The 26,790-nt window shown below is 42.9% G+C and overlaps 1 protein-coding gene across 3 annotated transcripts in view; it reads left to right on the forward strand.

The window, feature by feature from the left end:
- The window catches only part of LOC136625961 (WASH complex subunit 2C-like), a 108,209-nt gene that overhangs the window by 70,739 nt on the left and 10,680 nt on the right, over positions 1 to 26,790 (forward strand). For all 3 annotated transcript variants that reach the window (XM_066600597.1, XM_066600595.1, XM_066600596.1), the window contains 12 exons: positions 3,022 to 3,171; positions 3,349 to 3,479; positions 5,154 to 5,246; positions 6,389 to 6,493; positions 11,092 to 11,214; positions 13,897 to 14,045; positions 16,069 to 16,159; positions 17,055 to 17,195; positions 20,162 to 20,341; positions 20,604 to 20,735; positions 22,358 to 22,459; positions 25,542 to 25,625. In XM_066600597.1, coding sequence (XP_066456694.1) covers positions 3,022 to 3,171; positions 3,349 to 3,479; positions 5,154 to 5,246; positions 6,389 to 6,493; positions 11,092 to 11,214; positions 13,897 to 14,045; positions 16,069 to 16,159; positions 17,055 to 17,195; positions 20,162 to 20,341; positions 20,604 to 20,735; positions 22,358 to 22,459; positions 25,542 to 25,625 — 1,481 coding nt within the window. The remainder of the gene's footprint in view (positions 1 to 3,021; positions 3,172 to 3,348; positions 3,480 to 5,153; positions 5,247 to 6,388; positions 6,494 to 11,091; positions 11,215 to 13,896; positions 14,046 to 16,068; positions 16,160 to 17,054; positions 17,196 to 20,161; positions 20,342 to 20,603; positions 20,736 to 22,357; positions 22,460 to 25,541; positions 25,626 to 26,790) is intronic.

The raw sequence follows: 26,790 nt of genomic DNA on the forward strand, positions 1-26,790 counted from the left end.
GTACTAACTGCTTGGTGTGCAAATTTATTAAGAAAGGGAATACTTTTGGATCTACTACAACAGGGAAAGAGTATATCACAAGGGACTTTATCAACTGTCTCTCCACCAACGTTGTCTATCTCATTACCTGCAGGTGCGGGAAACAATATATAGGGAAAACTAGGCAGCAATTCCGCCGCAGGATATTAGCACACATAGGCAACATTGAGAGGAAAGAAGCCACCTCAGTATCAACTCATGTCCTACAATCACATAAAGGTGACGCGAGCTGTTTGAAATTCCAGGGAATGGAAGTTATAAAATCTGATGGAAGGAGGGGCGACGTGGATTCCTTCTATCGGTTTGATACGATCCAACCGGCTGGCCTAAACGAACAATTGTTGTTCAATTGTTTCCTTTAGGGGTCTTCCGCGATTACTACAGTTTTGGCCTCTTTCATTACCTATCAACTAGCTTCTCTCAAAAAAATTTTTCTCATCTTAAAGACCTTCTCCAAACACCTTTTGGTCACTACACGTTTATTTAAGGCCGCAATGTTAATTCTACCATCATTAATTATATCGTTGTGAAACATCAGCGGAGGTAATATAGATACTAACACACATAACAAGCTCAAAAGGGAGACATCAGTCCTTTATGTTGTTTTAATCAGGAGTTTTATACTCTAGAATTGTGCTTAGTTGACTATCAGTCACGCCTCCTGTGTGACCTCATTTATCTGGCACCGCTCCCTCCGTTACGATGGGATTGTCCGTTCGGCCCGGCATCCGTCCAGTCCCTCCTACCTGCCCCGCGGCAAGTCTTCGGTCCTTGACACTCCCCTTTCTTGTTTATGCATGTGCGGTCGTGTCCTTCAGGACGCCGTAGTATAGGCAACGACATCAAGTTGTGGGTGTATCCCCACAGAAGAAGCTGTACGTGCGCGCTACGTGCGCAGTGACGTCAGCTACGTGTTGACGTCAGTTCCGTACTCCGTTACCTAGGTAACGGCTTGTGTCCCGGATACCCACCGCTGCCTTGTCCTTCCGTATAGGCAATCGGTGGACGGATCCAGAAGCTATCGGCCTGCACCCCAGGATCAGAACCTAGCCCTGGGCAGTTCAGGTACAGCTTCCTGGATTGGGACTACTACACCGGATTTTCCTTGCTTCTTAGCCGCAGATAGCCTCTGTTTATGGACTGACATGCCACGATTGGCTGTATCGATTAAGCCGGCCCCCTTGGAGGCGTGTCTAAGGATATATAAGCAGCTCCAAATGGGGCATTTTTCATTCCCTAGCCTACCATCAAGGCGATGGGTCATACCCTTTTCTCTGCTCTCTCTTGAGCCCTATATCTGGGGGGGGGTTGCTGGGGTTGCTTGCCTGAAATCTAACTACTAGGAAACTAGCTTTATGGCTTGTCTATCTTGAGAACATGCACAGCGTCTAAAAGTGCTTCTACAATTAGGTCAGGAGAGTTTGACTCATACTAATGTCATACCTCCATACGAATGACCTCTATGCGAGCAATTTGGACATCTAAAAGTGCTTCTACAATTAGGTCAGGAGAGTTTGACTTATATTAATGTCATACCTCCACACCAATGACCTCTAATGCGAGCACTTTTGGTTGGAACCTAGCACTTTAGCTATTCTTGTCTGCTTAAGTGCAATTAATTGGGTCAGGAGATCAGGACATAATTTTATGCCTCATCCCCATATCGATGACCTAAATTCTAACTCGATACGCTAACTATTTTGAGTATCCTATTTGTGCATGACAAGCATTATACCATCTCTCTAGCGCTCAGATACTTGAGAGCAGTGCCCCCCCATATTTTCGGGGACGCTCTACTCTACCTCTGTGCGTGTATTGACGGGCATACTTTGAAATAAACACCTCTCGTTATGTACCTACATATATCATCTAGCTATTAACCGCTAGCATACAAGATAAGCTTTCTTGCTTAGAGGTACCTTCTGGCAGGCCCCCAACCCTAAGAGTTACCTTAATGCCCCAATTGAGAGTATAGAACTCTCTTATAATAAGGATATTTATCCTGATTACTACACAAGTTTTGCTGTATTCATCTTAGATACAGCTTTCTATATATCAGTTTGATGTTCTCTCGGGGATTTCTCATTCCCTCTACCTCTGAACCTATGACTCAAGTACTGTATCTCCTGATGATCCAACAAACTAATGGTGAAACGCGTAGAGTATAAGTACTGACCAACTCTAGTACTGATCTGAGTATTTGCACTGGCTTACTCAAGTACTGATCATCATAAGTGAATATCTAGATGGTAATCCTGTCTTGTCGACACCTATAACAATTCAGGACCATCTCTTTATCGCTTATCAAGTATTAAATAACTCCAGGTCCTTATCCTCCTATAACGAATCTGTGTCTGGAGGTACTTGGTTGCTGTGTGTTGTCTTTGTAGTGCCCAGTTTATGTTTTTTAATACATTTAATAAAATACGTTTTTAGTGGTAGTCACGTCTGTGAATTGGGCTTATATTTCTTGGTTGACTCTATACTGCCCCCTCTGTGAAGTTATTGATTTCAATGAGTTTGTTCACATAAGCGTATTTTGTGCAGGCATTTCGTTCACGCAAAAAGATACGCATTCTGCTCTGTTTACTTGCATATTTGTACACTAAAATAGCACCCATTGAACTAATTAACTTGTCCATTTAAATGAATGTGAGCACAGTTACATTTTTATATATTTTTTTTTTCTTGCATTCACAAATTTGCACGATATGCACTCTCAAAAAGTACCGTAAAACATGCAAATACGCATGTAATTGTGCTTCTGCCCATGTGATACCCGTGTAATTCACATACTTTATCAACACTTCAACTTGATTTAAAACCTTAGATAAGTACCTATTTTTACGTTTCTATCACTTGGACTATCTAGTTGGGTGTGTTTATATGACATGTGGAATGTATCTTCATGTACAAACGTCTTGCTACTTGATAAATATTAATCTGCAGTTATGTCTGTTGTAAACCTTTCCTGTGCTGCAGGTGGAGAGAATGTGATCAACTCATCCGTATTGACAGAGAAAGATAAAAGAAAACAACCCACCCCTACAAGTAATGCCCCAAAACCTCCAGCCAGTGCGGGTCTGTTTGACGATGATGATATTTTTGGAGCAGCTCCAATACAGGCCACAGGTAGGCGACATCTCTGTGTATTTAACCTTCTTTTTTTTTTTTTTTTTTTTTTAAGCAAGGATGCAAGTTTTTTTCATGTTGCTCTTCTGCCCAATTTGAGGACTTCCCTTTTTTAAATCTGGTATAATATAATTGGCAATCATAAATTAACATTTTTTTTAAATTCCTTTCTTACAGCAAAAGCCAAACAAGCCTCAGATCTGTTCGCCGATGATGACGACTTATTCGATGACCGCCATTCTATCAATTCTGCAACTCCTAAATCAAAAGATACTGAAACATTTACACAAAAACCACTGGAGAAAAAGGTATGGCTGTACATATGTTTAAACATTGCTGGTAAATGTCCTTTTTAGGCAGGGCTCACACGACCGGATTTGAATTGCGGATTCTGCGATCGTTACCTGCGCGGATTTTCCGCAGTAAAACGCGGGCATTGAAAGATATGCATTTTTCGCAGCATGCTCTATTTTACCATGGAATAAGTGCGGACAGCCTCCATTGATATCAATGGAGAGGACCAACCCGCAGTCCATGGGCAAATAACATTGCGTCTGTGCTCCGGGTACCCACATCATTGCTAAGCGATGGCGCAGGAAATAGAAAAAACCTGTAGTATGCATGACCGCCTGTGAGCCTCCACGGTCATGCGCAATACAATTAACGCATGCAGGGTCACCAGCTGGGTTTACAGCCGGAATCTGACCCACTCATGTGAACCATGTCTTATTGTGGGTACTATAAAGCTTGGCCAGAAGATGAAAGGTAAGAAGTCCACCTAGTATCGGCTGATCAGCATCTTATAGCTCATGAAGATCAGACTGCTATGTGGTTTTTTGGGGAAACCATTCAGTACAACCTATATTTATTTAAATTTCTTCTCAAGACCAAGCCCAAGAACAGTTTCCCATGCCCTTACTCATTGACTACTTTTTGTTTGGGAGGAGGGAAGTGACAGTCATATTAAATGCCAATTGGAGCACTTGTCACAGTTCCAGTGCAAATAGAGAGAAAGTGGAGCTTTCTGGTTACTAAGTCACTCATTATGCATTGGTCAATTAGTGAAACTGCTGTTTAATGTCCCATTTAGACTGAACGAGAGCCGTCTAAATGACTGCGCGAGTGCTGACATAACCACTAATGTCGATGGCGCTCATGCAGAGCGTTTATATAAGCAGTGAACACTGGTGGATCGGAGGCTTCTCGGTCAGCACTTCACCTTCTATGTGAAGCGGGGAACATTTACACTGATCGACAAGCTCGCGATCCAGCGGTTTGTTATGCTGACTGGAAGTCAGCAATAACCAGAAGTGAACAAATAGTAAACAATTTTTTTTGCGTTTTACACTGCACGATTATTGCTCAATTTCGTTCGTTTTGAGCGATAGTCGTTCCATGTAAATGGAGCTTAAGGGTGGGCTTTAGTTGCAGATGATGACCTAGTGATAGAGAATTGAATGTTCTCCGTCAGTGTAGAAGACAGTAAAATCTAGAATTGTATGAATTTGGATGTGTTTGCGTGTATGTTGCTTCATCTTGTTTTGTTGCATTTATCGTGTTATACACAGGAGTATATAGGCTGGGTTCACATGGGGCTAAATGTCCATGCGGACTTTCTGCACGGAAATCCTGCCTGCGTTTTTAATCCTGGGATTAGCCATCAAAATGGATGAGTTTTGCAAAAATCTCATCCACACACTGCAGCCAATCCGTTGTGACCAAGCCGCGCTCAAATTGCCATGCGGCGCAGAAGTAAAAGACACTGCATGTCAATTCTTTCTGTTTCCACAGCGGCCTCTCTTCTCTCTGTGGGGAGAGACAGCTGCAGCGGAATGCCAATGACGAATTCGCTCCAAAACCCGCTTATTCTTCGGTCATCTCACGGTTTTTCCATGCGATCATTCAGCGAGATTTCCGCAGGATTTTGGTCCCGTGTGAACCCAGCCATACTGATTTCTGTATTCTGTTTTGCTTGCTTCCAGAACATACAGATACCTACAGAAAAAACTCCGCCACCTGAACCATCAATCAAAAAACAAACCAAGGGTCTCTTCTCTGATGAGGAAGATTCTGAGGTATGGTCACTACCAAACCCATGATTATGTTTGTGGGCCATATTTATAATTAAACGAACACTGAATCAATCAAGAAAACAATTTATTTTATATCTGCTGCAATACTGTCTGTGAGTCCATGTACACATCTGCACATCGGGTTTCCTGTTCTGTCATTGGAACAGGAAAACTGAATCCCTGCTGGGAATGCATCCTGTGACAGAAATGAACGGCATCCGACAGACCCCATTCACTATAATGGGGGTTGTTGGCATTTCGGTATGCCACCCAGCAGCATTCTAGATGAAATGGCATAAATACTGCGCTATTTCAGCTGGGATGTTATACTGCATCTGCACCAAAAGCTTCAAATGGAGCCTCCAACACAGTCGCGAACAGAAGCCGTACATTATTGGTTTTAACCTTTCCGACAGCCACAAAAAGGTGCAATTCCTGGTAGTCGCGGAGTGTGGGATAGCACTCTTGTATCTCTCACGGTGAAGAGAATTGCTTGACCTTTTAGAATGTGAACTGTGAAATATTGATCTTCATGTGTCCATTAGCAACGTCTCACAGACCAGAGCATTTACCCTTTTAACTTATAAGGCTAAGCTGAAAAAAACTTTGGATGCTGGGAAGTGCAGTTCAATAGTGCCATCCATTAGGGAAATGTTTTTTCCTTTTTGTGGTTTTAATCCGCAGCAGCTACCACTTTGGAGGACTCCTTATAACGATTTATTACATGTACTCCTATTCATTTGGATGCTCGTCATGTAAGGCAACATTTCCCAGGAGACTTGTGAATACATGCAGTTTTCCCGATAATGACAGCTGATCTCTAGGGGTTTCGGCAAGCAGTTGCTCTCTGGGGCTTTTTAGAAAAGATGAATCTCTTTTAGGACATCCCTTTTAAAAGTCCTGACTATAGTAATGGCAACAAGGAGCGTCCCCAGCGCACATCTTTTGTCAGAAGATGACAAGATGCCATTTTTGCTAAGAGTGGAGTAAAGATGCTGATGATTTTCCTTCATGCACACTTGCTTTTTATTGCATTATGGTAAACCATAATACATATTTCTCAAGTATATATTTACATATACAAAATTACATTTAAATATAGTATTCTAATCACCTTTCTATATCCTGTTTCTATTCTTTTATAGTCAGATTTATTTTCACCAAGCCAAGCTGCTAGCAAGACTAAAGCTGCAAGTGTACCAGCAACCAAGACTAGTAAATCCTTATCCCTATTTGATGATGACGATGATGTAAGTAGAACTAGTGTTAACTTATGTATGTTCTTCTAATAATTATATTTCTTGTCTGTGTCATTGGGGGACACAGCGCAGACCTTGGGTATAGCCACTACCACTAGGAGGCGACACTAAGTGAAAAAGTGTTTGCTCCTCCTAACAGCTATATCCCACCTGCATACAGGATGACAGAGTACCCCTGTTAACTCAGTGAGGAAGGGCATCATTATTGATCTAACCTTCCTGCTCTTCTCACTACCTGAAACAAAAGTGACACAGAAAAGCCATTACTCCTCTGTGAACAACCAGCATAGTCCCCACGTTCCTGCCCCAGGGCTCTCTTGCCCACCAAAGGGAGACGGCAATAGGGGTTCATTGCTGAAGACTATCTTGGCTCTCCCATGCTTTTAAGATTGGTGAGTATTCCAAGCCCTTTTGCACTGCCCCCTATCCTGCACACGTGCTTCTTTTACACCCTCCTTTACCACTTCTCCTTGTAGTTTGGCTCCTTGGGGAGAAGGGAGAGGCAGCAATGTAGCTTCGGCCTTGCCAGCTCTTCTTCGCCACGGTTCCACTGTTTGCTCTGTGCCTGGCTCTGTCCCTCCTGCCACTGATGTGACCCTCCTTTTCCGGGTTAGGAAGTGACTTCCGGGATGTCTGTGCGCAATATGGGTTGTTCCTCCTCCTCGGACATCGGTGGGGGAAGTGGGTTGCACATCTTTCACAGCCACGGCCTTGTGAGGGGTCGGACACTTGTTTTCTTGATGAGGTCTGCAATTGGGGGTAGCATATTGCTCCAAGGGCAAAACCCCACCTTTTCAGGTCACCGCTCACTCTACATAAGTGGTGGATGCTTCTTCGCAACATGTTCTTCGCTTCACAAATTTGAAGAATTTTACAGAGTGCACATACCCGCATTTTCTGACACTGCTCTTGGTTGCAGAATCCTGCATGCGACAGTACCCTGAATACATTACAGGCATTTCCTTGCCCATCTCTAGTGACTACCTTTGAACATGCCAAGGTCTTCGCTGTGTTCCCCAGTGACACAGACAAGGAAACAAGAATTTTGTTACTGTATAATCTCTCACATCTGTTCATTGGGGGGTACAGCACCCACTCAATGGTTGTTTACAGGGGAGCCAGCCTTTATTCTGAAGCTTACCCACTTCTCTTTCCAGTAGTTGTATTTTGTATTTTTTCTAGTTCATTACTTTATTTCTTCCTAATTGGCCTTTGGTGCTGCTTCTTCTATTGCTTATGTACAAACGGTTTTAGCTTGGTGGCTGCAGGAGGGGTACAGCTAGTAGGAGGAGCTAACACTTCACTTGGTGTCCGCCTCCTAGTGGTAGCGGCTATACTCCAGGTCTTTGTTATGTCCCCCAATGAACAGATGTGAATGAGATTTTAAGGTACCAAAAATCTTGGTTTTGTGTTTCATTGCTTTGTGTAGTTCAAAGAAGAAGTGGGTTCTGTTCACATTTGTATTGTGGCTTCTTCATATACAGTAACACAAGCCAGACTGCTCTGCCAAATTTATCACGAATATCGCCTGCAGTGAATAACTTATAATGGAGAACTTGAGTTCCCCTTAAGGTTGCAAGTGTTGTCTACATTTGCAACAGAGGCTCCAAACACAGAAAAAAAGGCTCGAGTTACCATACTATTTGACAGGGGGACCCAAAATGTTGAAATTGGCATCTGGCCCAGTGTTTTACTATCATTGCAAATCTATTTCTGTTAAAATTAGAAGATTTGAATGGGGTTTTTTTTTGTTGTTTTTCTCATTTATGTGAGCTTTCATTATTTAGAGCTAATTGAGCCTTCATCTAGGGACGGGTTATATATGCATTAGTTTTGAAAAATCATTTTAAGACCCCATGTAGACATCATTATTTTGCATCAGTATTTGGAAACCAAACTCAGGAATTAAGAGCTACAGAGAAAAACTATCATGGAAACATTTGCATAGTTTCCATATTTAGGACCCACTTGTGGTTTTGACTTCCAGGTCCTGATGCAAAATACTGCCATCTTAACCCCTTAGTGACCAAGCCTGTTGGCACCTTAATGACCAGGCCAAATTTTGAAAGTCTGACGTGTCACTTTAACATAAAATAACTCTGTAAAGGTTTTGCATATCCAAATGATTCTGACGTGTTTTTTCACAACCTATTGTACTTCATTTAACCCCTTGAGTGGCGGGTTTCCTACCACCCTGTCGTGCCCACCAGGGCAGGTTTTTTAAAATGGTCTAATCATTGAATTTCAACTAATTTTGCAGTTGCGTCTCAAGAGCCATAATTTTTTCATTTTTCCATTGACATGGCCATATGAGGGCTTGTTTTTTGCGGGACAAGTTGTGATTTTTTAAACAGGGGGGAGGAAAAAAAGAAATGGGGAAAAAAGAAAAAAGGGGCCATGTCATTAAGGGGTTAAATAATGTATTAACTTCCTTCTCTGGGTCATTATGACGCATGGATACCACATGTGATTGTATTTTTGATTTTTTACAAAGTAAAGGGAGACAATTTTTTTTATAATTTTTTTTCTTTTTTTTTTTCTTTTTTTCTTTTTATTTTTTTTGTCCCTTTAGGGGACTTCCACAGGGACCCATCAGGACCCCTGATCACATTCCGGGGGTCCGATGGTGACAGCCCTTTACATGCTGCGGTGACAGCCCTTTACATGCTGCAGTCACATAGACTGCAGCATGTAAAGGGTTAACACAGCAGAGATCGGAGGTTTTCTCTGATCTCTGCTGTAAGAGCTAGTACCTAGCTATCCTCTGACAGCTAACAACCAGCTCTTCCTGCCACAGAGACCATCGGCTTGCTTCTGACAAGCCGATGGTCTCTATGGCAACCTGTAAACAAAGCGGGAGATTGCCGGCATATCGGCAATATCTTCTGCTGGTTTTTCAAAGCCCTTGCTTTGTTCTCTGTGGGACTTTGCAGGCAGAGCACAATGTCACAGCTTGTGGCATTGTGCTCTGCAGCTCCCATAGTGATACATAGCCCGGAAATCTTCCGGGCTATATCACTATCGGCAGTGGAGCTCGTCCCGGAAAATTTCCGGGCGTGCCACTCAAGGGGTTAAGTGGTAAAAATAGACAGAATTTGTATATATTTATTAAAAGCGCCAGAACTGGGAAAATGTTGAAAAAAACTTTGAGATGTGTATATACACATATATAAATTAAAAAAAAATTTTAAACTGCAATATCTCAAATATGTGCAAACATACTGTACAAAATTTTAATGAGGTATATATCTCCATCTGTTTACTTTTTTTCTAGATTCACATTGGAAAAAATTAAGTGTCTTTATTTTTTTTTTTAACATTAATTATTAACATTTTGATGAACACTTTGTTTTCCTGCACCAAGCCAAAATTGCAAAAGCTCATAGGTGTCAGAATGATAGATACCCCCACAAATGACCCCATTTTAAAAACAAATGCACATCTTATGTGATCCAATCCGTTAGAGGAGCTAAATCTTTAACTTTTTAAAACTTTTCATTCACTTTAATGCGATCGCTGGTATCCGGTGGATACCAGCAATCGTGTGACCAGGGGGTGCTTCCCACGGCCCCTCATGACAGTTCCAGGTTGACTGCTACCTCTCGTAACCGACAGCATGGAGCTGTTACGTCTACAGCCTACAGGGCTTTAATCCACAGAGGAAGCGTGTTTTTACTTCCCTGGGGATTAAAGCCCAGCAAACCAGGACGTAAAAAACACTATGGGGTGGTCACTAAGGGGTTAATGGGACCAGAGCCATACAGCATTTATTGGGGGACACGGCTACCTCTCAACATTTTGTTACTCAGTTACCAGGTCTCCTTTGATGGATTATTTGTCTTTACACTCTGACTTTGAATTTTTATTCTCTATTTGCAGTTCTTTTTTGATTGTCAGCTGCTTCTACTGCTTGAGTATATATTGATTGATTCAACTTGGTGTCTGCAGGAGGGATGTAGCCTGGAGGAGTTAAGATAATATACTCTTCTTCCACGCAAAATGTAGCACTTTGAGAACATGGGGTCATGTTCATGTGATGTGAATTGTGCTTAATAGGCAAGAAGCAGAATGGATGTCTATTTCCACCTCCACGCTCCTGAAAAAAAGCCGGACTCCGTGTCTGATCACATGTGCTTTGTCTTTTATTCGTTAGACATTGAAATAGAATATAATGCAATAATGTTTAGAGTACCAGAGTATATAAAAATGAGTTGTTCTATTTATTATACTTACAAGGGTATAAAGTCAAACTAGATATAAAACATAATGGAGGCTCGGGGGGTCCATCTCTTCCAGCGCAGGGCTGGTTTTTACACATTCTGGTGCTTTTAAACTGTATTGTATAATTTTCTGCTTACTTGAGTATTTCTGGAATAAAGACGCACCTATGGTCTATATAACGATCTGATTTGGAGTCTGGCTGCATCTCTGGAGTGTGAAGGTGGCAATCGCCATCCGTCCTGTACCTTGCCTGGTGTTGCCGATTTGAGTGCAATTCATACCATGTGAACAATTGCCCCAAGGAACTAAACAAGAAAAGTATTTTATGGAGTACTCAAAAAAATTCTTTTTTTTTTTTTATTTGCCAGGAATTTTTTGGTTCAGCAGCAGAAAAGAAGATACCAAGTGCAGCCTCAAAGCCAGAGCAAAAATCTGCCATACCTGCAGAAGTAAAGACTCCAAAATCGGGCCTGTTTAGTAGTGATGAGGAGGTAATAACTGTTGACCTTATGAATTTATAGTCTTGAAATGGAGAGTGTATGCACGGCGATCTGAAAAGCGTCCGATTTCTGTGCAATGTGCGATCTTTGACAGGTGACAGTGCTGGAACTAAGGAGCTGGTGAGGATTAATAAAGCATCACTTGGCTCCCTGTCACCTCCCCAAACAGCACCTTAACTTAGCTTATGATGCTGTAGTGATATGACAGGTTCCCTTTAATTATAAGGTAAAGTGAGGTTTAAAGAGCATATTTTTTTAATTCATTTTCTTATAGAATAGGAAATGCTAGAATCTTTTTAATATACATGCATTTAAATTTCTGCTCATATACCTTTTTTCACATTAGTGCAATTGACCCGTATTTGCAGAGTAGAATGATATAGCCCATGGACTTATCCTTGGAAATGTCTCCAGCTGAGTAGAACGAAGCATAGTCAGCCATGTGACTCGCCCTGACATTCAAATACAAAAAACTGCTACATGATTTAAGTTGGCTGGGTCAACATGTGGGGCACATCCATATGATGGGATGAAGAAAGATGGATTAGGTTTCATTGATTAAAGGTAATCCTGTCAGTAAAATATTGACTATAAATTCTTGCTAAAGGTAGGGAGGCCTTCTGAAGACAATGTGGAGATCGCAGTGTTTTCCTTCGTCACACTATATGTAAATTAGCTGCGATCCGATGGGCGGTCTTGCAGATATTAATTGTTCTAGCTGTGTGCACGCGATAATCTGCAGCCCCTCCCCTTTCCTGATGATTGACGTCTATAGCTCCCTTGAGCTTGTAGATGTCTATGAGGACCACTTCAAGCTGCAAGACCGCCCATCGGACAGATTGCAACTAGAGATGAGCAAGCGTACTCGGAAAAGCACTACTCGCTCGAGTAATTTGCTTTATCCGAGTATCGCTGTGCTCGTCCCTGAAGATTCGGGTGCCGGCACGGAGCGGGGAGGAACGGAGGTAAGATCTTTCTCTCCCTCTCTCCCGCCCGCTCTCCCCTGCTCCCCGCTGCGACTCACCTGTGAGCCGCAGCGGCACCCGACTCTTCAGGGACGAGCACAGCGATACTCGGATAAAGCAAATTACTCGAGCGAGTAGTGCTTTTCCGAGTACGCGCGCTCATCTCTAATTGCAACCAATTTACATACAGTGTTCAATGCAGGAAATTGCTGCAATCTCTTTCATTCCTACACTTTCATCGGAATAGAAGGTATGAGACACCTTTTTTCTAGTTTTAGCATGACTGTATCTTAATATTTTACTGACAGACTTCCTCTTAAGTAAAGAAATACAAAGTTATTGTAAAAAGTATAGGAAGTGGATAGCTAACACTGGTCAACAGGGAAAATCTTTCTGACTTGAAAATGGGTATTTCTTAGTCATTTCATTATGGAAGAAACAAAAAGGACATTGAAAACTTTGAGCTCCGCTCTCGGCTCTGAGATGTAGCCCATTTAGGTTAAATACATGTACCTTTATTCCGATCCACAAGATTAGGCGTTTACAGATGTTCTCTATGGCTTCCTGGGGAATCGAAGAGTTGACAACTACTTCAGGATTGTGCATAAACTTCTAGAACAGTACCATCGGTTAGGTTACAACGTGTCACTCAAAGTCCATTTCCTACATTCTCACCTGGAATTCTTCCCCGACAACAGCCGTGCCGTGAGTGACGAACGCGGAGAGCGATTCCATCAGGATGTATCGAAAATGGAACAAAGGTATCGGTGGAAAACAGAACGCTTCTCTGCTTGGGAACTACTGTTGGACAGTGACAAGAGACGCCCCAGAAGAGGAGTACAAGCAACTAGCAAACAGAATACGTGATTAAGCCCTTTTAGTTGAAGTTAGGGCTCCCACACTCCTTGCTTTTTTTTTTTTTTTTAACGCTACGTTTTTGTTTTTCTTTTACACGAATGTCAATGTGACTTTCTAATATTAAAAACTCATCACGCAAAAATCGCAAAGCACAAACTTGCGATGCGTTTTTAACATTAGAAAGTCCCATTGGCATTCGCATAAAAAAAAAGCGCAAGTGTGTGGGAGCCCTTAGTATATCTCTAAAACCAGAGCTAGGCCCACTAAACTAAATAGAATGTCACATTCATTTTCTCAACCCAAAATTAGCATAGTTTAGTTATTTTGAGAAAGAACTTCAAAGCGTATTTTTAGTATTTTGATTTGGAGATTGGTATATCTTAAACTAGAGCTAATAAACAAAATCTAATGTCATATTCATGTTTCTTGATCCAAAATTTGAGGTTTTTCCTTTTTCAAAATGGTTAACCCTTTCCAATCCACTGTCTGACGTCTAAAGACATTTTGATTTGAAGGCTGTACAGCTTCTGATGTCGGAAGACGTCCAGCAGGGTATTCTTACTGTATATTACTGGCTGCTTCTGTTGTTGGGGGCCTCTCCAGCATGTCCAATACCGCAGTACTGGCTCTAGCCAGCAGGTGGCGCCATTGTATAATGGCAAAAAGAGAAAAAAACCCTAGGAAACCCTGAATCCAATATTGGATTGCAAAAGGTTAAAACTACCCAAAGTGTATTTTTTGTTGTCCAGTGTAATCAAACCAACAGAATTTGGCAAGGTGATATATTGAAAATCCTGTGTTAAGTCAGTTATTTTCAGGCTTTCATTCCATCTTACTTGATTTCATTCAGGATCCTGTCGCCCAGTCTGCCAATGTAAAACCCGTAGAGAAAAGCAAACCAGATGCAGCTGTTCCACCAAAGCCAAAGAAGGAAGCAAAAAGTGAGAAGAAATCTAGCCTCTTTGAGGAGGAGGATCTTTTTGCAATTACAAAGGAGAGGTATGTTTTTCTTTTTCTACTGCATTTAACCCCTTCCTCCCAGCAGCTTAGGACAAGCTCTGTTCATTCTGCAGGAAAAAGACATTACAGCAATCCAAACAGCTCTGGTTCTGTCAGGGCTACCAACATGCTTTTGGTGTGCACTTTAAGGCTAAGATGCTTTAAAATAACACAAAGCATGTCCGTATCCCCGACAGAACCGGAGTTACAGCTGTTTAAATTGGAGATGGGAATACTGAATTAACTGCTGTCATTTTTAGTATGTTTGTACAGAGGAGAGAGAGCAAGAGGGGAGGGAAAGGGGGAGACCAGTAGCAACAGAGAAGATCTGTGCTATGATGATTCTTTATAGCTCAATGTCCCAGGCGAGGGGTAACATATACATTTTTATTCATGTTATCACCCCCCCCAATCAATCAGAGAGCATATTTACATTCTGCTTGTCACATATGGGGTTTTCTTAGAAAAGTAGTGAAATGATGAGGGCTTGCTTATCTAATCACTCCTCTACACTGTTTAACCCCGTAGATGTTGCAGTCATTGCTGACCGTGGCAACTAAACATTTTTACAGAAAAAAAGTCAAAAACATTTTTTTTCCCCTTGCTTTAAATATTGAAAAAATGGAAAGAACAAAAAAAGCCCTACACATAATTGTTATTGCCACATCTATAACAACGTATTGCATTAGTTGTCAAGCACAAAAAATGTCATAAAAAATTAAATTCAAAGTACCCTTTTCCTGATCATCTCGCTTTCCCTAAACAGCCTCTAGTGCCACACAAAGTTGTGGGGGAAAAAAAATTACATATTAAAAATGAACATATATCTTTACCCCAAAATTGATTCCTATAAAAATTAGAACTCTGAACCAAGCTGCAGGAGTATAGGCTGAAGTGGATAGACATGTCTTTTCTTTCAGCCTTGCGTACTATGTTAGGCTACATTCACACGGGCGCGTGCGATATCGCGCTTGCCAACGTGCGTTTTTCATGGCAGTGCAAATCGTTTTTTTGATTCAAAAGTGCATTGCATCACTTCTGTGAAATTCGATCGTTCCACACGTTAACAGATAGTGAGTGACATGCAATGTCTTATAAGGTCCCATTGAAAGCAATGGGCAAGGCGTTCCACAGAAAAGCCCAAAGGGAGAAAAAAAACAAAAACGCAGCATTTCTAGTGTGAATGAATCCATTCAAAGGAATGGGTTTCATTTTTGCGCATGTTTTGTGCGCATTGCACAAAACCCACATGAGAATATCATTCATGCGAATACGCCCTTATTATGTTTTGCATTTAAATGGCCCTTAAAGCAAATATTAGTGGGCTTCCGGTGTCCATATATGTTCGGTTGTAGTTGGTAGAGCTGGCTGAAAGTATTCATGGCTAACCTGAAAGAGTTGTGTGAAACTGTGGTAGACAAACAGCGTAACCTTTCCCTTCAAGTACTGTATACTGTACAAAGATAACATTGGGTCCTTTTACAAGAGCTGGTCATCGTTCAGGTTCTTGTTGGATCGCGCCAATTTGAACGATAATCGTTCGGTGTAAATGCATGCAGCGACTGAAAGACTAACGATAATTCATTCATCTATCGTTTGTCGCTCAGTTTCTGCACGCATGACAACCAAACGACGATTAGCAGGTAGCCGGTCATCTATGAAGAACTGCTTGTTTACTGCGAATCAAGACGGGCAGGCCGGTACAATCCACAGCACGCTCCACCTCCATTTACGGAGCGATGATTGCTCCTGTGTAAAAGCTCAGGAGCGATTACTGAAGGGCACATGTGCACTCGACAATCGTCCCAAGTAAAAGGACTCTTGTAGGAGACTTCCTTTCCTCTGGCATGGACATGATGTAGTCTACTCTGAAGAAATTGAATGTTAGCCAGGTTTTTTTTTTTTTTACCTTTCCCTCAAATATATCCTCGCCCTATCTATAATATACTTTTTATTCCATAGAGGTTAGGCATGGTGTGATGGTACTAGAGTACCACATCTAGTGAGCTTTCTTTATTTACAGCCAGAAGAAAGCTCAGCGCATTTCCCTGCTGTTTGAAGATGATGTCAGCAATGAGGAACTTTTGTTTTCATCTGAAGGAACCAAATCTTTGGTAAGTTGCAAGGGGTGATAAAAAAAAAACTAACTTTACCATTTAGAAAAGCTATATTCATCAATGCACTGTTAGTGAATATGGCGTACACTGAGAGGAAAATGTAATATCTGTGCCCCAAGGGCTTATGAGCTCTAAATCTTGGGACTGAGCAAGGTGAAGCGCATTTTTAATATAATGTCTTGGCAGAATTGATATACCATTTGGTTTGTGACCCCTCCACTCTTGGTAAATGGCTTCTTTTAGGTAACTAGTGCTGCTGTAGAGCTTCACAACTTTTTCATTCTTGCATTATAACTGCTTAATACTTTTGCTCCAGATTTTGAGTTTTTGTGCTTTACAAAGATTTGGATTTGTCATATGGCTACATGTAGATGTATTTTTTTTCATTATATAAATACACTGCAGGCTTGGACAAATGTTAGCCCGGTCTACGAGTTAGCAATCACATGCTGTAGTCTACACAACTTACCAGCTGCAGTGCATTTTATGTGCATTAATTGCAAGATGGAGTATAGAAGTATATGTCCTGCGAGATTTCCTTCCTTTAAAGAATACAGCGTCCTCTTATTGAAAGTTCAGAAGTGCCCCCAGTAGTAAAAATTGCGTGTCCCCCCCCCCCTCCCGCGTGGACAGTCTGCTGTGCATCCGTGTCAAAAAAACTCTCGAATTCGTGATCGTCCGCAAGCATTTTAAATTCATTTCCGCGTTGCATCACAGGTCTTACGCGGCAGAAATACGCTTGCGGAATCCGCCTCTGCCATGTGCAGGCGGCCTTATCCTGCAGTAGTCATAGCAAGTTCTCACCTTTCCCATACTCCTGTAGTGTGCCCTCTTCTGGTGACTGTCAGTGACATATGCTGGATATTTTACACTCAAAGCATTTGTATGACAGGAACAGCCAAAAGCATCTATACCTGTAAAGGAAGAAAATGAGAAGCTGTCCTTGGTTGAAGATACAGATAAGAAGAATGAATCTAAAGTAAAAGTTCAAGCTAGGGAGGAAAAATTGCCTCCAGTACCACAAAATAATGAGGTAAGTGCCAACAAAGTGTATAGAGAACAGTATTCTTTTGTTTCTAAGATAAATCTTTTTGTAGATGAAATGTTTGTCTATGGTGTCAGTCATACTCACCCAAACGAACATGCTGGATGTCACCATGCTATTTTCCCAGAAAGAAAGCTATTCTAGAGGTTTCTGTCCGCTTCCTATTTTTCCATCTCTAGTGAGAAAATGGAAATTCTGCGGAGATGAACATGTATCTTATTTTTGGGCTTATAAATTTTAGGAAAATCTTCTTTTTTTTTTTTTTTTTTTTTTCTTTTATTTGATTTGCATTGATTTTAATGGTACCTTAAAGGGGTTGTCTCGCGGCAGCAAGTGGGGTTATACACTTCTGTATGGCCATATTAATGCACTTTGTAATATACATCGTGCATTAAATATGAGCCATACAGAAGTTATTCACTTACCTGCTCCGTTGCTAGCGTCCCCGTTGCCATGGTTCCGTCTAACTTCGGTGTCTTCTTGCTTTTTTAGACGCGCTTGCGCAGATGCATCTTCTCCCTTCGGCTGGTCTTGGAAGCATCGGCGTTTTGGCTCCGCCCCCTTGTACGCGTCATCGCGTAGCTCCGCCCCATGACGTGTGCCGGTTCCAGCCTCCTGATTGGCTGGAATCGGCACGTGACGGGGGCGGAGCTACGCGATGATGCGTACAAGGGGGCGGAGCCAAAACGCCGATGCTTCCAAGACCAGCCGAAGGGAGAAGATGCATCTGCGCAAGCGCGTCTAAAAAAGCAAGAAGACACCGAAGTTAGACGGAACCATGGCAACGGGGACGCTAGCAACGGAGCAGGTAAGTGAATAACTTCTGTATGGCTCATATTTAATGCACGATGTACATTACAAAGTGCATTAATATGGCCATACTGAAGTGTATAGACCCACTTGCTTTCGCGAGACAACCCCTTTAAATACATTGCACGGAGGATCAGAATTTCTGGCAAAGTCTCTCGGCCCGATATTGCGCTTGCCCATGTGAAGTTAGCCTTACCCACCAGTAAGTTGACCTTCCAGTCACAACTTTTGTCCAACCAGGTCTCAGTTATTCCCACTATGTCATAGTTTTCCTCAGACATTATTACTTCCAGTTCATCAGCATTATTAGTTAGACTTCTAGCATTAGTCAGCAAATAGTTTAGATGTTTTTGGTTATTTTTTTATTTTTTGGTGTCCCCATTGACTGCCAGTTTTAACTGCACTAACCCCTTCAACTGCTCCACCTCCTTTCTCTTTACTTAGTCCTAGGTCACTGTCTATACTATCTTCCACTTTATCCATCTGGTTGACCTTTCCCCCACTCTTTTTACTTTAAACACTCCTCCAACCTTCTAGCTATCTTCTCCCCCAGCACAGATGCACCCTCTCCATTGAGATGTAGCCCATTCCTACAGTAGAACCTGTAGCCAGCAACAAAGTCAGCCCAGTTCTCCAGGAACCCAAACCCCCTCCTTCCTACACCAACTCTGGAGCCACTTGTTTACCTCTTTAATCTCCCGCTGCCTTTCTGGTGTGGCACCTAGTACAGATAGTACTTCAGAAAATGCTACTTTGAAGGTCCTTGCCCTAGACTTCTGTCCTAGTTCCCTGAAATCGTTTTTAAGGACCTTCCACCTACCTCTAACTTCATCATTAGTAACAATGTGCACCATGACAGCTGGATCCTCACCGGCCTCTCCAAGTAATCTGCTAACCAGATTTACGATGTGTGAAATTTGAGCACCAGCAAGACAACACACTGTTCAGCGATGCAGGTCTTTGCAACAGATTGGCTTGTCGGTCCACTTAATAAGTGAACACCCTATTACCAGGACCTGTCTAGCCTGCCCTGCACTCCTATTCCCCTGCTTACTGGCGCGGACATACCCCTGGCGATCAGAGGCCATGTCACGCTGCAGCAGTGCTAATCCTGTAATGACCTACCCCTCATCTGCCAACTTTGCAAACTTGTTGGGGTGTGCAGGTTCAGGACTAGCCTCCCTGTATCTCTTCTGTCTACCCCTCCTTCTGTCACCCAACTAACTGCTTGCTCATCATCTTCTCCCATACTAATATCCACCCCCACATCTACCCCAAGTATCTTCTTAGTGAGCAAGAAACTCCTTTCCAGGTTGTTAATGGATCTCGGCATTGCAAGCTGCTCCTTTAGATTCAGGATCTGGACTTCGAAACTCACAGCATGCTCACATTTCATACAGCAGTATGGCTCTCTTTGAAATCAACGCAAGCTGCGCCTGCAGTTACAAGCACCGGCCACTACACAGAGGTCAGTGCAGTGATTTCCGCTCTGACCTCTGCGCATTTGCGGCGCTGACAGCATGCGTCCACTTAGCTGATCAGTCGGAGTCCCGAGCTACCGCCCCCAGCTTATAAACTACTGATGACCTATCCTAAGGATAGATCATCAATAATATTCTCCCTGGAAAACCCCTTTCAGTAATGGCACACTTTAGAATACAGCTCGTACACTCGCTTTTGTTTGCTTTATATGGCTCTTAGCTGTAATACTCCTCCTCTATTTGATGGTTGCCAGGCTGAGACCTACCACTGCTGTCATTCTTCCTGTCATCCTCTTTTTACGTCAGCGCATAGTCTTCATTTTGATACTGTATCTATTCTGTTATTTCCCTGAGACATCTGTAGATTGCCTTAAGTGTATTACTGTAGCTCATTACTCTTTTGTAACCCTTCCTTATTTTCTGTAGCGCAACAATTTTTCCTTAAAAGAAATGTAATAAATACAGTTAAAAGGTAAATTGTGAAATTAGTACAGTATTTCCGACCTACTCGCGCGTGCGCACACAATAGGAGCACTGTACATTTTTTATCTTCACGTTTCGCCATTTTACACCATCCTTCAGAAAATCTGGGTGGGGGTGGGGTATGCGTTTTTACTTCAGTGCTCCGTTTTAAGCTTTTTTGTTTTTCTTCCCTCTGATCAGTTAAATCCAGATTCTCCTGAGGAATCTGATGAGGATCTGTTTGCATCATCATCATCACCACAACCTACCAAACAAGCAAGCAAGACAAAAAGTAACAATGTGCTGAGTCTCTTTGGGGATGAGGAGGATGATATAGAAGATCACTTTGTAACGAATATCACCCAGCAGGGCCCTGGGAAGGTAGGTGTTATTGCGCTACTTCTTGATCAGTGGCAGTAATGCCGTGTAGAGCTGTCATTATCCTCTTACACGGAGGGAGCACCCTTTGGATGTGACTTAAACCGCTTTGGAATATACAGAGATCATACGGATGGGGGGATTAAAACTCAGAATCCGATGTTGTTAGTGTTAGAGAAATCTTTTGAAACAAGATGAGTAACAAATACATAATGGACACCTTACCTAAACACAAAGCAGCCACCATTTTTCTTAACTGTTTTAGGACTCTGTGGAAAATAGCAGTCAGGGGAAGAGCACAGGAGTGTTTCAGGATGAGGAGCTTCTCTTCAGTAAAGAGCTACAAAAGGATAATGACCCAGATGTTGATCTGTTTGCCAGCGCCAATAAGAAATCCGTAAGTTGTTTTTATCATTGTGTGAAAAACTTCATGCAAATACAGTATGTTCTCCCGATCATATTAGGCCCTTCCAACGAAAAAGCACAAGCATGTAAGTGTTAACCCTTTCCAATCCATTTATTTTTTCTCAACCATTCTCCCCAGCTCCAAATAAATTGGAGCTGGGGAGAATGGGTGAGAAAAAATACATTTTCCTGCACCCTCCTGAACTGACAAAGTTCAGGAGGGTGCAGGTGCTCGCTGCACCGTGGAGGGACCTGCTTACCTGTCCGGCGTCTTCCACATTCTCCTTCTGCCTCCCGGCTCGGCGATCATGTGACCGCTGGGGTCAGGTGGCATCCAGCGGTCACATGATCGCCGAGCCCAGAGACAGAAGGGAGAATGCGGAAGACGCCGGACAGCTAAGCAGGTTCCCCCACGGTGCAGGCTCCCGGCTCGGCGTTCATGTGACCGCCGGGGGTCAGGTAACACCGGCGGTCACATGATCGCCGGCCGGAATCTCTATGCATTGCATAGCGCTAATTGAGCGCTATGTAATGTGTAAAGGAGAAGGCAGAAAGGGTTAAAAACCCTTTCTGCCGTCTCCTCGGGGGTCCTCGATGAGGACCAGTGCAGGAGTGTATCTGCACCCGATGTGTCTGACGATCGGGTGCAGATCCACTCCTGCACTGCAGTGTTGAGCCTGCCCCGACATCAGAGCTGTGGAGGGAAATTATGATGTCGGGGCAGGCCCGACATTGGACTGGAAAGGGTTAAAGGTGTTGTTTGGGACTCTTCCTATTCTCAGAATGGGTCATCAAAGTTGTTCGGCCCAAAGGAGATTATGCTGTCCACTTAGCAGCAGAACTACAGGCCAACTACCCTATATGTATGAGTTTGTTATGGTGTATGAGCACTCTTATAGTCTCATGTTTTACTTTTGCTGAATAGTTAGGGCCCTTGCATACGGGCTAAATATTTCCGCCAGGATGCAGCAGAATTTGCTAACTGTGGCTTTTGGTGAGGAATTGCAGGCAAATACAAGACATTTTCATTCTGCATCAAAATCCACATGGAGCCGTGTGGCCTTTGTGCAGAGTTTTTAACGCATCTTGCAATACGGAAAATTCCACCCATGTGAAAGCGCTCTTACTAGAAGGATGCATTTTTTGGTGAAATATATACTTAAAGGGCATTCCCATCTCCGCCATAATTGGTGAGTCTGCGCGACCACCGGTGGTGAGGACTATGAAAACTACCGAACTGCCTGTTCTAATCTGTCTCTGCAACTCCCATAAAACTGAATGGGAGTTATGGAAAGAGCACAGCAAAATGAGTTGTGGTGTTTCTGTAGCGCCTGAAATAGTGTAGCTCACTGTGCCTCGCTATTTCTGTAACTCCAACTCGCTTTCATGGGAGCAAAATAAATGGTGTAGAACAGTCAGTACAGCGGTTTCCGTAATCCCAACCACCTCGGGCCGCAGTGACAGATCAGGAACCCCTGCTCAGGAGATAGGTGTGGGTCCTGCATTTCAGACATTTATGACTTATCCTGTTGGAATATCCTGTTAAGGAAGACTTAACATTCATGTCTAGGTTTAAAGTAAGCTAAATAAAAACTTGGGGTTATTTTGTTTCAGTTCGAGAAACCCAAAAACACTAAATTCTCAACAGGAGAAGCATTATTTTGTGATGATGACAATGATGACCTTTTCAGTTCAGCTAAACCAAAAAAGCCCCCTGTAAGTATTTCTATAAATTAATGTATGTATAGGTGGGATTTGTCATGTTAGATAAGCATGTATTATTGTATTTCTATAATGTAACATATTACAGGATGGCCTAGGCCAGTGATGGCGAACCTTTTAGACTGAGTGCCCAAACTGCAACCCAAAACCCACTTATTTATCGCAAAGTGCCAACATGTCAGGGGGCGGGGCTAAAAAGGACAGGGCCACTTTAAAATAGCATGCAGATTTTGACTGTTTTATGGATGCGGAAATGCTGCAGAATGTACTTAGCGGAAATTTCTGTGGAAAATTGTGCAGCATTTCCGCATCCAAAATGCAGTCAAATGCACCCTGTCTTTTTTGAAAAAGCCCTGCCCATTTCCGCCACATGTAAACATACCCCAGCGGTAATAGTGCTACCCCACAGCGGCCCCCAGTATAGTGGTGACACCCCCACAGCAGCTCCCAATCCCTCCTAGGGACCCACATACTTACCGCCCTCCCCCTCATGGAAGCTCTGCTGCTCCTCTGCTCGGCGCTGATCCTGGTGCACACTGTGACATCAGTGTGCTGCCGGATGCCCCTCCCCTGCTCTCACGGAACCTAAGAGGAGACGTCGGGGAAGGGAGAGGCGGATCCCCACTGCGCATTCACGTCACAGTGTGCGCCGGGATCAGCGCTGCTAGCAGCACAGCTGAGTGAATGGCTGGCGGGGAGCCACGGACCCTGCCGTTATTCACTAAAGTATTCAGCCAATGGCGGTGTGTGCCAGTAGGGAGGACTCTGCGTTCCGCAGGTTCGCCACCTTTGGCCTAGGCTTTTACAACATGGATAACAGAAAGATATTAGAATGACAACTGTGTTAATATCATACAATATATGAACATATGCTATATAGTGCATCCCATTGGAATGAAGAGTATGGCAAAGGGGCCACTGGAGTGGCATTTTATGCCTTTATAAATTACACCTTACTGCTCAACAGAGAAGCAATAAAATCCAAGGCTCACCTCCTCACCATCCATGGAGAACACCTTGGAAATGCGTCCTGCACAGTAGATGGAATGGCATCTCCCAGGTATCTTCTACTGATGGTGAGCAGGAGGTGTAATTTTTAAAGCTCCTAGAAAAATTGACTCCAGTTTTGACCTTGCCTGCTCCATGGATATACTCGTATTATTATATATTATACTTCTCAAGCAGTTTGTGTAGTAGATGAAGGAGCTCAGAGGCAGAGAAATGATAATGAAGTTAGGGCTCCTGTCCATGGGGTGATAGTTCATTGCATTATCCATGGCGATAATCCGGCCGCGGGTAACGCAGTGACCGCTTTCCATAGCATTGCTATGGAAAGTGTAGCCCCGCTGTCCAAGAGCGGAGAAGCATAGTGATTCTCCGCTTGCGGGATTGAAATCATGGTATGCCACGATTTTCAGTGAATTTCCGCAGTGAGCTTATTGTCAGATTGGCTCACTGCAGAGAACTGACAGCTCGCTCCCCTCGCTCACTAGCGATATTCCGTCACGGCCGTGGACAGGGGGCCTTTATTGGGATCTAGCTGGGAAGCCTAAATAAGTCAGCTGGGATTGTCCCAGAATGCTTAGTCTGTGGTAGGCAATGCAGGAACCTGTGGAAGCCATTGTTATGGTATGAAACCAGCTGTATGTATGTTTGGGGTGTGAAGGCCTACATGCCGTAAGAAAGGAACATTTGTGCTTGTCAGTTAGACAGGCAGGTTTTGTGCTGTGTTTCTGCAATGATGTGAAATGCTGTGAATAAAATCTGATAGGAAACCAGTTTCTCGGCTGTGTCATTGGGGACACAGTGAAGACCTCAGGTACACAGCTCCTGCCACTAGGAGGCGAACACTAAGCGAAGCAAGAGTGGACTCCTTCTACCAGCTATACACCTCCTGTAGCCACTTGGCTAAATCAGCTTCAGCTTGGTGTCCATAGAAGGTAGAACCTTGGTCCTTCCGCCATGTGGTTTCTTTGTTCCTCCTCCTTGATGGCCCTTGTCAAGGTCTGGCAACCTCTAAGTCCACCATTGCCCAATGGATCAGGTCGGCAATCACGGAGGCCTACAGTGGCAACAGTAGGATTCCGCTCATTCAGCTGATTGATCACTACATATGTGCGGTGGATGCATCCTGGGTGATGTCCCTTAATGCTTTTGCTCTTCAGGTTTGCAAGGCTGTGACCTGGTCTTCACTTCATACCTTCGTGAAGTTTTACAGAGAGCATATTTTGCTCTTGGCTGCAGGATTCTGCAGGCGGCAGTATGCTGACCACTTCAGAGGTACTTTTAGCGCACCCCTCGGGAATGGCTTTGGATGTCCCAAGGTCTTTGTTTCCCAATGACATACGCAAGACAACGGGATTTTTTTTTTTTTTTTCTTTTCTGCTCATTATGAAATCCTCTTCATTGGGCAGCACTGCATCAGCCTTTGTTCTGGGAAACCTGCTATTTCTCGGTTCTGAGCTTCCCCCTTCTTCGTTTAGTTGTTTTAAAGTGCTATATTTAGTTAGCCCTCAGGCTTTTCCTCTCCTACTGCTTGTGTACAAACTGATCTAGCAGAGTGGCTACAGGAGGGGTATAGCTGGTAGGAGTCGTCAACTCTTCCTTTGCTTAGTGTCCGCCTCCTAGTGGCAGGAGCTATACTCTGGGTCCTCGCTGTGTCCCCCAATGAAGATCAGAGAAAGGATTTTACGGTAACAACAAATCCTGTTTTGAAAGGGCATTGTGATGGAGTGACTTCATACATGTGTGCCAAGTCCACCTTGTCCTGGAAAGGGCGATCCAGCATGTGACTAACCCCCAAAGTGTCGCAGGAGCTACAATGATGGCTGCTACTTCTGGCAGTTTATTCTTTCTTGTGCCTACAGCATTAGTGATACTTCCTCCATCTTGCCTACAACAAACCAACATGCAGATATGACCAAGCCAAGCATGCATCACACTGTACATCACACATCTGTAACCTGGGCTTACCACCTTGCCGGCAGATATCTATTCTCTGGGAATGTTTTATACATGAAATCCTATGCAAAAATTGGTCGCTTGTCATCTCTTTCATTTTATGTTCCAACTCCAGAAGGTTCAAGAGAAGAAAACAGTTATCAGAAAAAAGGACTTGGAAACTACTAAAGAACCCGGCAGGCCATTGGAAGTCAATGAGGTGACTACTTTAACCCCTTAAGGACCAGGCTGTTTTGTACCTTAAGGACCAAACACTTTTTAGGGATTTTACCCATGTGGTGGTTTTACTGCCCTATTTTTTTTTTCCTATAGAGATCAAAATTATTTTTGCTCCTTTTTTTTTCTGCGACATATAGGGCTATTTTTTTAAATATCTATTTCACTGACTATTTTCCCCGTTTTTTAGTTTTAGTGGGTGCAAAAAGCTAAATAAAATGTTTGGTTTTTTTAACATTTCTTGTTCTTTTTAAAATTACTTTATTTTAGTGTAAATATACTATCGGAAGGGGTTCCTCATTTTGTTTCGGACATTTTGATGTATAATATGTATGGTTTTGGATTACATGGCACTTATTGCGAAGGTTTTGGTTGGCGCCGGCTTTGTGTTATTTTCTTTCTTATGTATATATTGTTTTTATTCTGTAATTTTGTTTTACTTATTTATGTACTTATGTTTTTTTTTTTACTATCTACGTCCCCCATGACATTATGTAAGATCTCTGGGGAACATTCATATATATATATATTTTTTTTTTGACACTTTCCCACTGTAGCTGGAGCATCCATAGGAGCCCCAGTTACAGGGGAAAACGACCTCTGTAGTTACATAAGTCACTGGCAGAGCTGATCAGGTTCTAGTACAGCTCTGCTATAGCAGGGAATCCCGGCGGTCACATGATTCCCCCCCACCCCCGTCCCAACTCCCATAGTGGAAGTTACACTTCACTTTTCAGTACACAGGGCTCATTAAGCACTGTGTACTCAGGGAAGAAAAAGGCAGAAAGGGTTAAAAACTATCGTATACAGTACATAATACAACAGTTTGTTGAGAACAGTCCTTATCAATATATCCTATTAGGGCTTATAGATGTAAGAGGTGGGTCTGCCCCTATGAATGAGATCAGGGAGACACTTCTGGTCTTTTCTGTACTGTATATAGATGCCCTTTAATGGGCTTGTGCCAAAATCACAAGTTATCCCCTATACACAGGTATCTCGCCACTGAAACTCCTGCTGATCTTAAGATTGGAGGATATTTTTAATGGAAATCTTTCTCTTTTTTTTTTTTTGGTTCCCATTTTTCAGTCTTCTGTCTCCATTCTGGTAGCTACGGCTAAGACTAGGGACATGATTAGATCTCGGTC

This window comes from Eleutherodactylus coqui, chromosome 4, assembly GCF_035609145.1.
Source record: "Eleutherodactylus coqui strain aEleCoq1 chromosome 4, aEleCoq1.hap1, whole genome shotgun sequence".
Taxonomy (NCBI): Eukaryota; Metazoa; Chordata; class Amphibia; order Anura; family Eleutherodactylidae; genus Eleutherodactylus; species Eleutherodactylus coqui.